A 13,815-nucleotide genomic window follows, 5' to 3' on the forward strand; every position below is an offset into this window, starting at 1 on the left:
TTCCAATCAGAGCTCTGAAAGCATGGCTTATCTCACACAAACTTGGTTCCCCCTAGAGAAACTTTAAAAGAGGCTTTGTTTTTGCCAAGAATTTTTTTTTTTTTAATTTTAGCTTAATTAATAGTGATCCACAGAAACCAAAATAAGCTACTTGTGGTCTATGTAAATGCTCATTTCCCCCTTTTATTTTGTGAGATAGTTATATTGAATTTATTAGCTCTGAAACACCTAAAATAAGCATTTAAAAATTAAAGAAAAATGTCTCTATGTTCTGAGGTATTTTTCCCCCTTCCTGTTTCTTTCTGGGATTTATTTGAGAAATTTTAATAAACTATAAAAAAATTCAAATCATTGGAAGCAAGCAGTGCCTAATTATATCTATACTACCACATGATGATCTATAAACAGAATTTCATTAGAAAAGGAAACTAGTTCTTCATATAAGCTAGAATCTCACTTATTCAAAAATACTATAGAGAATCCACTGTATGACAGACATTACAAGATGAATCAGTAATGACAAAGTAAAATAATGTGATGCAGACCTTAAATATTTCATCTACTGGGTAGTCAGGCATATGACTATAATTACAATGGGGTTTTTTTTGTAGCTAAAATAGAATAACATATATTTTGTAACTGATGTATAGAGTAAGTGTACATCAAAGAAATTTTACAGAGCAGGAGCCATTTGATCCAGGATTGAAAGATTGCATGAAACAGGGGAAGAAAAATGAAGAAATGTGGGTGTGAGAATTCGAGGTGGAAAACACAAACAAGCAGAGATGAAAAGGCAGCACAAGGGCACATGGTGTGCTGTGGAGCTACAAGCGGTTCTGTTATAACTGGAATGTAAAGTTCAAGGAGAAATTCCTGGTAGATGAGATTGGATTGGTAAGCAAATGTCAGATCCCTAAAGCAATAAAATATTTTTATATTTGTTGTAACACCTACTCAGAGACAGATGCCAGGCTAAGCAATGAGGGGGACACTAATTTACACAACAGGTGAATGATATAATCAGACTTTGGTTACAAGAGTTAATGTGAGATGGGATAAAATAAATCTCAAGATTCAAGAGACTAGTCAGGATATTGTAATAAAAGTTTCAATAATAGCATGGCCAAGAAAAGCATCTTGTTCTAATTTTTCGAAAGGGCCTCTTTCTCCTTTGTCTTTCCCACTCCCTGACAAACCTAATTTATTCTTCTTTTCACTCCTACCAGGGGACCTTCTCCAAATATGTAGATGAGATTAGGTCCTAATTTATACATTGATATGCCATCCCGCCTGTTTCTTCATAGCAATTACACTAACTGCAATTAACTACCCTTGTAATTATTTGTTCAGCATCCATCAACCATTAGCTGGTTGACATCCCAATGACAGGGATGGTATTTATCTTGCTTAGCAGAGTTTTAGTTCATGGCAGGTGTGCTTTCCTTATATTTGTGTAAATATGCAATTGGTAGGTAACATAATATTAAATAAAAGAAGTTGAATGAGAGAAATATGAAAAAGCTAAGATGGAAACAGCTTAGTTCATGAACAGAAGAGGAAAATGAGAGAGAGGAGAGAGAGAGAGAGAGAGAGAGAGAGAGAGAGAGAGAGAGAGAGAGAGAGAGAAATCTGAGTTGAATCCCATACTTCTAGTTTGGATAATTAATACAAATTATGACTAAAGTGTGGGGTGAGATTATGACTTAAATTCAAATGATGTAATAATTAATTGGTTTATAGCTCATTGGATTAAGTTTTGTTTTTTTAAAGATTTATTCACATTGTAATCTCATTCTAGTGTGTCTTCAAAAATTTTAATCTAGAATATTGCTGTAGAAGATTAACATATATAATTTGGGTTGATTCTACTAGTTTCAGTTCAGAAGACTATGTCTCTCTATTTTGTACTCAGATTTTTGGCATTTATCTAATATCAATACTAGAATTGTTATTCTTTTGGAGTCACAATGATTTTTAAATTTCTAATCATGAAATTAAAGACTTGGAGAAGTTGAAGCATAGCTTATCTTTGCAGTGAGACCTACTTTTGGTACTGGTTTGTGGTTAGATGTGAAATAAAAATAGAAATAAAAAGCAAATCTATAATTATGTTGAAGCTTAAACCTCCAAATATGTAAAACCCTCATGTCAGTTAAAGGAAAATCTCTAAAAGCAGCCGAAAAGTTTTTTACATCAAAACTGTCATGCAATTATCTTATCATTTATTCCTTGTATTTAAATGAAGTTTTATCTATTCCTTTCTAGTCACACACAGAGAAAAGGAAAAAGACAAAGAAAAAACAAAAGAAAAGGAAAAACCTGAAAAGAAAGGTATGCAGACATTCTTTTTTGCTGTTGTTAACATTAAACCTTTTTATTTTGAATTCCCTTTCTTCCGTTCAAATTTTAGCTGACCTTGCATTTCTTCTTTTTCAATTAATATTATGATTATTTCCTTGGAACAGATTCTAAAGGGAGGAATTTCTGGATTGAAAAGGACTAAGTCCCTAATGCTCTTGAATTCCCCATACCACTTGACGTTTCAGAAATGCCATGTCAAACCCCCAAACCCCAGCCAGCAGTTTTTAAGCTGCATTAGCCAGCAGTGAGAATATTTTCCCAGAAAATACTTATCAATTTTATACACAAGATAGTAGATCTCAATATTTTAATGATATTAATTACTATTAGGCTGTACTTTTTTGTTGTTAGTTTTTATTTATTTATTTATTTAAAATAGGTAATCAGAACACCATCTCTGCTTGGCATATAAACTTGCTTTGTGAAAACCTTCCCTCGCCCCTGCCATTCCACTTCCCATTCAATCCCACCCCAAGTTCTTACCGTAAACTATGTGTGTGAGTTTAATCCTTTTAGAGATTTAATACATAAATGTGTAATTTATAACATAATTATATAAATATATTTTATAATACTATAATAATAGTACTATAATATTTTTACTAGTATATTATTAATAATATATATTATTGCTTCTCCCTGTTTCTACACAAAATCTGACATATCCTATGTTATGACTTTTAAAAATACATCCTAGAAATTTTTTCAGACCCATAAATAAATATTTGCCCTATTCTTTTTTAAAAGCCTGCATAGTATTTAAATGCCAATGTTGTCTTCCACCCTATCTTAGGGCTGATTGCTACTAATAGGCTGAATAATTTATATATAACTTTTAGTGATGTATATTTCCTTTTGTAAATGTTCACAATCATTACCCACTTTTCCTAGTGGTGTGATTTTGGCATATAGATCTCTTAGTTCATAACTTTTTTCAAATATGTTTCTGCTAGTTTTGCAGTCACTCTTAGGTTTTCTATCCATGTGAACACACATGTTGAATGTATTAGTGTGTGTGTTTAGATTGCTGGACTTTCATGTGACTAGATATGTTGATATTTTCTTGGGCTTTTTCAGCTTTTGAACCTGCATCAAAGATTAATTTGAGGGACTGGGGCTGTGGCTCAGTGGTAGTGCACTTGTTTGGCATTTGGTTCGTTCCTCAGCACTGCATATAAATTAAAAAAAATAAAGGTCTAGCAACAACTAAAAAAAATAAATAAATAAAATAGATTAATTTGATAGCTACTAATATTTTCCTTAAATTTAAAGAACTTTCCATATTTTACATTTGACTTGAATTCATTAAAATTCCATTCCAATATGCAATGTGAAGTAAGATTCTAATTTATTTTTGTTTTTATTTTAAAGAGGATCATGTCTAGGATATTTCAGCTCATTTATGTATCCACAGTATGCATATCCTGCTTAGTTTTCTTTCTTTGTGAAACATTCCATTTAGGTGGAATATGGGAGAATACTTATGACATTTAAATAATATCCACTGAAACATGCTTCAATATTACTTATTGTATGTGTACACTTGAATATTTGAATTCAATATTTATCCTTTTATTAATGTTTACTTAGTGATAATTTCCATCAATTTCAATATAGCCATCTTCTTTCTGTGTTCTCGAAACAGATGTCAATTTCTTATCTACTGGTGAGTTACACAGAATTATGAGCACCAGGCTTTATGTACTCTGGCTAAATGAAATAAACTGGTATTTCTTATGTGTATTTTTCAACCTTCACAGTAGCTAATTTTTTTTTTGTTTTTGAAATAATGAAGATTTTTGACATTTAAATTATAAATATTATATTAAATTTATCTAAATTGAAAATAAATAAAATGTTATGTTGTATTCTTTTATTTACGGTATCCCTTTAAATGGGTATTTTTGTTTCTGGGGTTTTTTTTTTTGGTACCGGGTATTGAACTCAGGGGCATTCAACCACTAAGCCACACCACAGGTCTAGTTTGTATTTTATTTAGAGACTGGGTCTCACTGAGTTGCTATGTGCCTCGCCATTGGTGAGGTGGGCTTTGAACTTGGGATACTCCTACCTCAGCCTCATGAGCCACTGGGATTACAGGCACATGCCACCATGCCCAGCTGGGTATTTGTGTTTTATGAGATATTCTAATATAAACCTTGATCTTGCATGGATTATACCCTGTGCATCCTATCATAGTGTTCCTTTTGCCAACATTGTCCACTCTGGTACCCATAACCCCAAATGTAGCCTAGGTGGCTATTGGGCATGCTGAATCCCTGGAGAAGGTCCCTGCTCTTTCAGCAGCTGTGTATTCTGTCAGGGTCACTTGGTCATCAACTGGACAATGCTTTAAACTTTCTATAAGGCTAGCATGGTTTCTCTGAGATTTTGGGATAACTATTAATAGAGGGAATCTTGGTCTGTTTTCTGCTGCTATAAAATATACTACAGATTGGGCTGGGTATGGTGGTATAAGGCTATAATCTCTGTAACTTTGGAGTCTAATGCAGAAGAATCCGAAGTTTGAGACCAGCCTAAGCAATTTAGCAAGGGCCTAATCAATTTAGTGATACCTTGTCTGAAAATAAAATAAAAAGGACTGGGATGTAATTCAGTGGTAAAGGGCTCCTGGGCTCAATTCAAATAAAAAGCTTGTGGTGAAGCCCTTCCTGATATATTATCACATGGTGGAAGGCAAGGAGAGAGTCAAGAAAGTCAAACAACTCATTCTCGTGAGTAAGAACTCACTCACTCTAATGAGAACAGCTTAATCTGTTTCTGAGAGTGGACGGCCCATGACCCAAACACCTCCTATTAAGCCCCACCTCCTAATTTTTTTTTTGTTTTTCCTTTTATAAGAAAAGCTGATGTATATTAGTGTTCTAATATAGATGGAGAAATGTTTGAGGCTTTAATTTGACTTCTTCCTTAAACCAACTGTTTAATTAAATCTTGTATTTTGTCTCTTAATATTTTAGAATTTACCTAAGTCCTATTTTTATACTTCAAAAAACAGTGTATAAATTCTGAGAACTATATAATATTTAGAGAAAACAACAAAACACTCAGTTTAATATATTTGAAATATAAAAATATGCTACACATGCTATTGTACTTCTCAGATAACCTTTACTTAAACTATTGAGATACACAGATTTTATCAGTGTATCTAAATAAAAAGCCAAGTTAAAACACATTTATATTGATTTGTTAATTAGCTAAATAAGTAAGGAGAAAATATCTCAGGTATCATGTAGGATAATGATTAATTAATATACTTTACTAATAATCCTTTTTTGAATTACTCTTCATACTACTGTTGGTTCTCAACTACAGTTTTCCCCTCTAGGGAATATTTGGAAAACTTTTGTTGTCAAAATGACATTGGACTGGAGGGCATTTGGGAAGCAGGTACCAGAGAGACTAAACTTTTTTTTTTAAGCATAAGACAGTCTCCTACTGTGAGGAATTGTTCTTTCCAAATGTCAATTGTGCCCCTGTTGAGAAAACACTGAGCTTAATCACAGCTTTAGTTCTGATTTAAATACTTCTTGCTATTAATCCTAAATAGAGTTTTTATTCCTGACATGAGATACATTTTTCAACAAATCCTTATAAAATTGCTCCTTCTTTTTCTTTTTTTTTTTTTTCCTGAAAGCTTTATCTTCTTGGAATAATGACTTAAAAAAGGACGGGAGGATCTAGGTTTCAAAATGCTTTCTAAATCAATGTTAAGTTTTACATTGAATTCTATGAAGTTATTATTACACTTGTAACTTTTTTCCTGAATTAGATTCATCAATGTCATAAATCTTCAAAGCAGTCCATAATTTTGATGGTTACAAAACGAAGGGCAAGGAAAAACTTGGTTTTGAAATCTATTAAAGTATATACTAATGTAAAATTTTTGTGTTTAAGCAACTCACAAGGAAAAAACTGAGAAGAAAGAAAAGCCAGAGACAAAGGCAGGAGCAAAAGGTAAAATTTCCTTTATTATTTCCACAACTGAATACTTTTTACTTTAAAAGATTTTATTTTAGGCAATAGAGAATCAGATGTTTGTTACCATTCAGTATTTCATTTGCATTTACATAAGAATGAACCTTATATTTAAAATTTACTATCTAAAGAATAAAAAAACTGACTGTGATAAATGATCATCTTAAATAGGAGAGGAAAATGAAGAGCTTCATCATACTTGATTGGGAGAATTTTGTTCCATGACTTTTCCCCTTTGGTGTCATTCCCATCATGATGTTACATGACATGGCCAACCGAATATTGCAGGAGTAGGGAAGTTTGATCTAAAACAGGGAGATTATCCTGGATTATACAGGTGGGCTCAAAATGCTATTGCAAAGTATTCAGAAGCAGAGAGATTTAGCAACAGAAGCAGAGAGATTTGAAGTGTGAGAACTTGCCCTCCTTAGCCACATGGAAAACGTAAGAAATGTTCTTTCCCAGAGACTTCACTAAGAAAGGACTCTGTTGATAGCTTGATTTTAGACTTGTGAACCAGTTTTAGACTTGTGAACCATAAACAAGGAACCCAATTGAGCCATAGTGAGCCAACATTTTAAAATCATGTAAACTGGGGTATAATAAATTGGCATTGTTTTAAGCAACTGTTTGTGATAATTTGTTACTTAGGCAATAAGAAAATAACATATCTGGTTTGTAGTTTTTGACAAGTATTACATCTTGTGATGGATTTCAGGAAATTCAAACTCAGAGTTTCATTTTCTTTTTCATGCACATAACTTCATTATTATGTTAAGACTTTGAACACTAAAAGTATCTTGATAATATACCCCTACAAATCAATTAGAATATCACTATAATATTATTATTTCCACAACTGAATACTGATTTTTTGAGTAAACTGATCTATTCTAAATTTAGTTACCAATTATTTTGTGTTAGAAAAATATAAATATGAACTGGAAGTTAAACCTTATCCCCTAAATTTAATTGTCTTCCTCGTATTTTAAAATAGAAGTTGTAATCAGTATATTTTAGAAATTATAATCTATTAAGTTCAAGAATCTAATCATTTAGGAGAAAGAATCTATTTTAACATTCAGTTTGTTAATTCAAAAATTTTAAATATTAGACCATTTAAGGGAAATATATTTTAAAATAATTATTTTCTATAAGCTAAGCTGATATTTTATTGAAGCTAAAATGTATGGGTTATAAAATGAGACTGCTTTTTTAAAAAGTAGCATGAATTTAGTCTCAATATTAAATTTATAGCTAAATAAATACATTTTAATTTTATTTGGCTCTCTTCCACAGATGTGAGTGAAAATGAATTACATATATATATATATATATATATATATATATATAATCTAAATGCTAGTAGAGATTTTAGTGATTTTCCAAATTAATTACTTAATTTAATAGGTGAAAAAAAATTAACCCCTAGAAAGACGAAACAATTTGGTCAGGTCATATTGCTAGTGTATAATTGGATTAAGTCAGAAACCCAGGTGACCCTCAGGTAAATCAAGTATTCTTTCCAAAGGTAATTAAATAAATCTTTTCAATAAGTATGTGTTGAATGCTGTATTTGTTATTTATTGTTGTGTAAAACATGACCACAAATGTTGAGGCTGTGGGTCCAATACCTGGGCATGGACTAGTTCAGTACTTTCCTTCACAATCTGTTCAAAACTGAAAACAAGGTATTAACCAGGGCTGAAGTATCATTTGAAAGTTCACTTGGACAAAGATCATTTCCAAGTTCATTTATAGGACATTGGCAAATTCAGTTCTCATAGCTATTTGAATGAAGGCCTCAGCTTTTTGCTGCTTGTTGGCCAGAGGTATCCCTTAATTCCTTGTTGCAGGAGTATGACTGATATGATAGCTGACTTCATTAGACCTAGCAAGAGAAAGAATCAGCATGAAGACATCACAATTTCATGTTGACTAATCATGCAAGTCTCATTCATCCACTTTGGTAGTGTACTATTGGTTAGCATATTTCTAGGTCAAATTGTATTCACAGGGAGCAGACTATGCAAGGGTACAAAAGGCAGGAATCTTTGGGCACCATCCTGAGTCAGCCTGCTACAAATGCTTTCCATTTACATACATTCTTCTGGAGAAGATAGATGCAAACTATAAAACACACACACACACACACACACACACACATACACACATGCACACAAAAATTTATTTTCATTTTATATGTGTATGTTGTTTTAGGAACAGGAAACATATAGGAAATGTTCTTTGTGTGTGTTGTGATTTCTAGGAAAAGAGAATAGGATTTAATAGGTCTAAACTGTAGTATGTAACATTTAAATCAGACATAAATATAAACTTGAAAGTGAGTCTCCTTAGAAAGAGCTTTTATTCCCAGAGGCACTTTTATGGAACACAGTATTTCTATCTCTGTTTCAACCACAGTCTGTCCAAGGACAGCAACTAAATAGCCCACCTCAGAATTTTCACAGTGGGTATTTCATTGTCTACCCTGGAGCAGATGTAGGGTCCTGTATCAGAACTAGCCTACATCTGTAGTTCATTAAAAATTATAAAGAGGAAATACAAAGAAGACAATGATGGAATGAGAAGGTGAATGAAGTGAGCCAAGTTTGAAATAGACTATTTTAACTGGCCTGGAAATAGCAGGTCTTAAGATGTCTGTGTTTGATGAAGTGGGAGAGGCTACTGCTGTTGTGACCATGTTCAGGAAGACTGTATTACTTTAGCTGGGTCTGTGTATATTTATATCTACTCCCATATGTCTTAAGATATATTTTTGTATCATTTCCACAGGATAATATTTATAACTTTATGCCAGTTAGTGTTCTTAGGAAATTGGTTAGACATTCTGGTTTTACTGCTATTTTTCCTGACTCATTTGGTTGTACCATCTTTACCAAATGGCTTTTGTTTCTTGGATTTCTCATATGTAGAATTAGTACAATGTAGTACCTCCTGTATATATTAAATTCTGTGTAAATTGAAAGGAAGTTTCAAAGAGCTCTAATAATGTAACATGTATTTTCAATATTAGGAATTTATGTACTTATTTTGCAGTGTTCAATTTTTGTTGTTGTGTTATTGTTGTTCATTATCTTGCTTGTTTCCACAGCATTATTAGGGGAAGAGGCAGCTACAATGATGATTTATTTTAAATGCAGGAAAACTGAGGCATAGAAAAGTCAAGCAATTTGTAGTTACTTAATGAATGAGAGATGGAATTAGGTATTTTCTAACTCCAAAAATAGGTAGAACCATAGTATGTTTATTAGATAACATATTTCTCTACTTTGGCATGAGACAGACATTTTATTCTTATAAAATTATAAATGGGCAATGCTACTTGCAAAATTATATCAAATATGCAGATGTCATTCTTTTGATTAAAGTATTTTGTTTTGTATTTGACAAATGTCATGAATTAATTATCTACCTAACTAAAATGAGGTTATTTAAATACAACATGGATACACACACACAAACATATATATATATATATATATATATATATATATATATATATATATATATATATATTTGCTTTATCAATCCTGAATGAATGTCTCTTACATTCTTTTTGTTAAAAATTAGGAAAAGTACTTTGTCATACAATTTAAGAATATTGATTCAGTTTGATCAAAACAAGTAGAAATTTGATATTGCTATAGTTTCATAATATTTTTCTCATTATATTAACCTCATTATGGAGTTCTTAATTTTTCTATTGAAGACAAAGTTATCTATTTCAAAGATGAGAGGATCTGATAAATTTCTAAAATAGGTAGGGAAAATTTTACCATTTGTATACTTAAAATAAATGATTATAATAATCCTGTTTCTAAGAAAATTGTCTCTGTATAAATTTTTATGAAATTACAAATAGATATAAATTTAACATTTTTTAATTGTATAGTGTAAAGCCAATTTTAAATTTGTGTCAGTCTACAAAGGATCAGGTACATATCATACAGAACAGCCAAAAATAACAATTTCACATAACAAAGCATAAACCAAAAATCAGTTAACAAGTTTTCCAAGATTTAATACATTTATTCTAAACATTTCTATTTAAATATTTAATCTATTACTGTTATATATATGACCTGAATATAATGAAATATTTACTCCATCAGTTAAGCATAAATTTATTCTGTTTTTTTTTTCTGAAAAAAGCACTGTACTAGACATAATGGTGATACAAAGTTGAATAATGGAGTTCCTATTTTCAAGTTGCTTATAAGTGTGGTAAGGAACACAGATAAGTGAACAATCATCTGTAATTCAAAATACACAATAGGAAATAAAATGCTTTAATAAAAATTCAGGTCAATGAAATATCAGGGGAAGAAATGATTAAATTCAATATCAAAGCCAATTTTTTACATGTGAATTTAATGTGGTGAAATTTTGATATATAGAATATGTGGAAAATATACACTGCAGTTTGACAATGTTAGCATGGGAAAAATACATAATGCATTCAAGAAAAATGAAGTTGAATGGTGGAAGAAAAGAAACTTTTGGAGAGGAGCTGTGAAAAGACAAACAGAATGAAAACAAGTATCTCAGGGTTTTAAACACTGCATTAAATATTTCTTTAGAAAATAACATTACTGTGTTGGTAAAGATTCATCAAATATCTATGAGCTCAGACTAATATACATTCTCTGGAAGGGCTTTTTGAGTTGTGTAAATTTGGCTGTTGGCCATTCCAGGGGAAATTTTGCTCCAGACAGACCCTAATAAACATTTCAGTATGGGTTTCTAGAACGGTGTTGATTCAAGTCATCCACAGAAAGCAGATTTTTTTTTTTTTTTTCTCGTCACGATATGTATGAGTTTGCTAGAGGAAAAAGCAAAAAGCAAGCAAAGCACATTTAGAAATGGTTCATAGAATGTAGAAGAAAATCCCAAGTATAGTCACAGAACCCACGAAGAGTTTGGAATCTCGAAACTTATGAAGTGAGTGGGTAAAATTTGTATGAGAAATTTATGGTAAAATAATTTTGGATAATATATATAGCATAATTTTCCTCCTTGGAGAGTCTCAGTATAACATACCTTTGAGGGACTCCATAGCAAGAAACTGGTTTTGCTGTTTCCAAAATGATTTTGTCAGAAGAAAAGTCTCTGAATTTAAATGTAGCTTAGTCTCTCTTGATTACATAAAATATAGCATTTTTAATTAAAAAAGAGTTGCATTTTTCAGGTGAGCTATAAGTTTAAGATAGCCCTTCATACATTGCATTAAACTTTGATAACAATCACAAATATTTATGTCAAAATTACAGTTTCCGGTTCCTTTTTTTCTTTCCTCTTTCTTCTAAAAATTATGCTTAAGTAGCAATTACAGAAGAAATAGTCTATTGGTAAATTAAAAAAGTAATAATCTAATGTTTCTTAACTGTAAACAGAAGAAAAGAAGGCTAAGGCTAAAGAAAAGACTGATGAAAAGACTAAAAAGGAAGCAAAAGGTGGGAAACCAGAGAAAATGAAGCAAACAGCTGCAAAAGTAAAAGAAGTACAGAAACCAACACCGAAAACCAAAGAGAAGAATAAAGAAAAGGAGGACAAAGAGGCACTGTCCAAACATGAGCAGCAAGGTAAACATTCAGAGGAGGAAGCAGCCCGAGGCTCTAAGAGGATATTGGGCAAGAAGCAGATGCAGTAAAATTAATCTGACAAAGATCAAAATCAGACTCCAAACAGGGGTAACTGACCCATACATGTAAATATACTGAAAAATAAATATAATAAAATGGGAATTAATATTTATTTATAGAAATATAAAATGGGTTCAAACATATCTAAGGTTGCATTTTGAAGTATTTTAAAGTGGTTTTTGAATTAGAGTCTGGAGTTACTTAAATGTTGAGAGTAAATGTTGAATTCTTGAGATGTAGAATTTCTATTAAGAGACGGAATAACAATTGAACAATTTTGTGTGTCATACTTAAGAGAAAAGCACTCCAGAAAAAAAAATGATAGCAATTCCAAAGATTTGTTAAGGAGTCTGTGTCCAAATTATTAATAATAAATACTAAAACTATTTGTACATTCTCATGGTCTCTGAAAGCACACACAATTTAGAATATGATCAAATTATAAAATTCATTGAATTTAATAGGCAACAAAGTTAGAGAAAAAAGAACTCTCAGCGTTTTTTTGCCAGTTTCCAATGACTAAATTGATGATTTTGGAAAGCTCTACAGCTGACAGGTGACTGATTCTCTTCAATAAGAGTGATGTCAAACTTATACCCTCACTTCAGAAATGCTATAGCATTTAAATAGAGGTGGATTAGACAACTGAAGTTCTTTATGGAAGGGTTCTATGTAAATATAAAGCGGTGAAGTGTTTAGAGGACTACTAAGGGCCTTTTATTCCCACCTTGTGGGCTTTGTTGAATCTTTCCTTCCCTAAGTCCATTCTTAGGTCAAGGTCACTACACACTATGAGACTCCCTGACTAGAATGTGGAACCTAACCTATTTCTGTAAAGGTTGTGTCTTACAGAGGGTGCAAAATAAAATTATCTTTTACTCTGGTAGCAATTGAATAATTTTATGTGAGAGTTAAAATGAAGGAGTTGGATTCTCTGAGACGTTTATGTTTAAAAAAAAAAAATCTTAACATCTAATTACTGATTAAGCTTTCGGACAGAAAAATGACAATAATTTTCCTCATTATAGTTAACATGATCTGAAATATGCAGTATACTTTTGTATTTTATCTACTTTTGTAATTTTATCTTCCCCAAATTGACAATATTAGTAAACTTCAGTGTAAAAGTAATATTTGTAAACTTTGATTTATAGGATGAAAGGTACATATTTTAAAATATATATTTTAAAAAGAAGAAAAGAAGGAAGAAAGATCCTTTTTTTTTCTTTTTGTGATCAAAAAACTTTGAGTAATTTTCACTTATTTCAAAGTAATATTTTAATATAGGATTTAATTAAAACTTTGGAACCTTAAATATTTCTTTCATTTTTAAGATGATTATATTACCCTGAAAAATTAAAAATATTAGTTATCATCTCTTTTTAAATTATTTCATTTATGGAATATTTGGGATAGAAAATGAATGTAATAAATGAAGAAAAATAGTTTAATGGAATATTGTACTATGATAGAATACAAAAAGTTAATCTTCTGATTCACTAATATGTTTAATTATATCTTAAAATATTTTGCATTTTAGATCATCCTTTTCCAACATGAAACTAGTTAAAATATGCCAAGTTTATCTTAAGTTTATAAAGATGTATGCCAGTTATTTGGGGGAATGTCAAAATACTTATCCAATAAGTAGGAATATGAACATGTTTTGGGATGGTCATTTTTAGTATCTTTGGTGGCTTTGAGGCTATATTTTACTGAAAAGGACATAACACTAGGACATTTTCAAATAATATTTATTTTCAAGTTACAAATACTATATTTTATT

The 13,815-nt window shown here is 31.0% G+C and overlaps 1 protein-coding gene across 9 annotated transcripts in view; it reads left to right on the top strand.

Annotated features, from left to right (window-relative positions):
• Positions 1–13,815, top strand: part of Trdn (triadin) — a 362,446-nt gene that overhangs the window by 99,077 nt on the left and 249,554 nt on the right. For all 9 annotated transcript variants that reach the window (XM_076858293.2, XM_076858296.2, XM_076858294.2 and 6 more), the window contains exons 6-8: positions 2,266–2,331; positions 6,283–6,342; positions 11,781–11,969. In XM_076858293.2, coding sequence (XP_076714408.2) covers positions 2,266–2,331; positions 6,283–6,342; positions 11,781–11,969 — 315 coding nt within the window. The remainder of the gene's footprint in view (positions 1–2,265; positions 2,332–6,282; positions 6,343–11,780; positions 11,970–13,815) is intronic.

Source organism: Callospermophilus lateralis, chromosome 6, assembly GCF_048772815.1.
Source record: "Callospermophilus lateralis isolate mCalLat2 chromosome 6, mCalLat2.hap1, whole genome shotgun sequence".
NCBI classification, from domain to species: Eukaryota; Metazoa; Chordata; class Mammalia; order Rodentia; family Sciuridae; genus Callospermophilus; species Callospermophilus lateralis.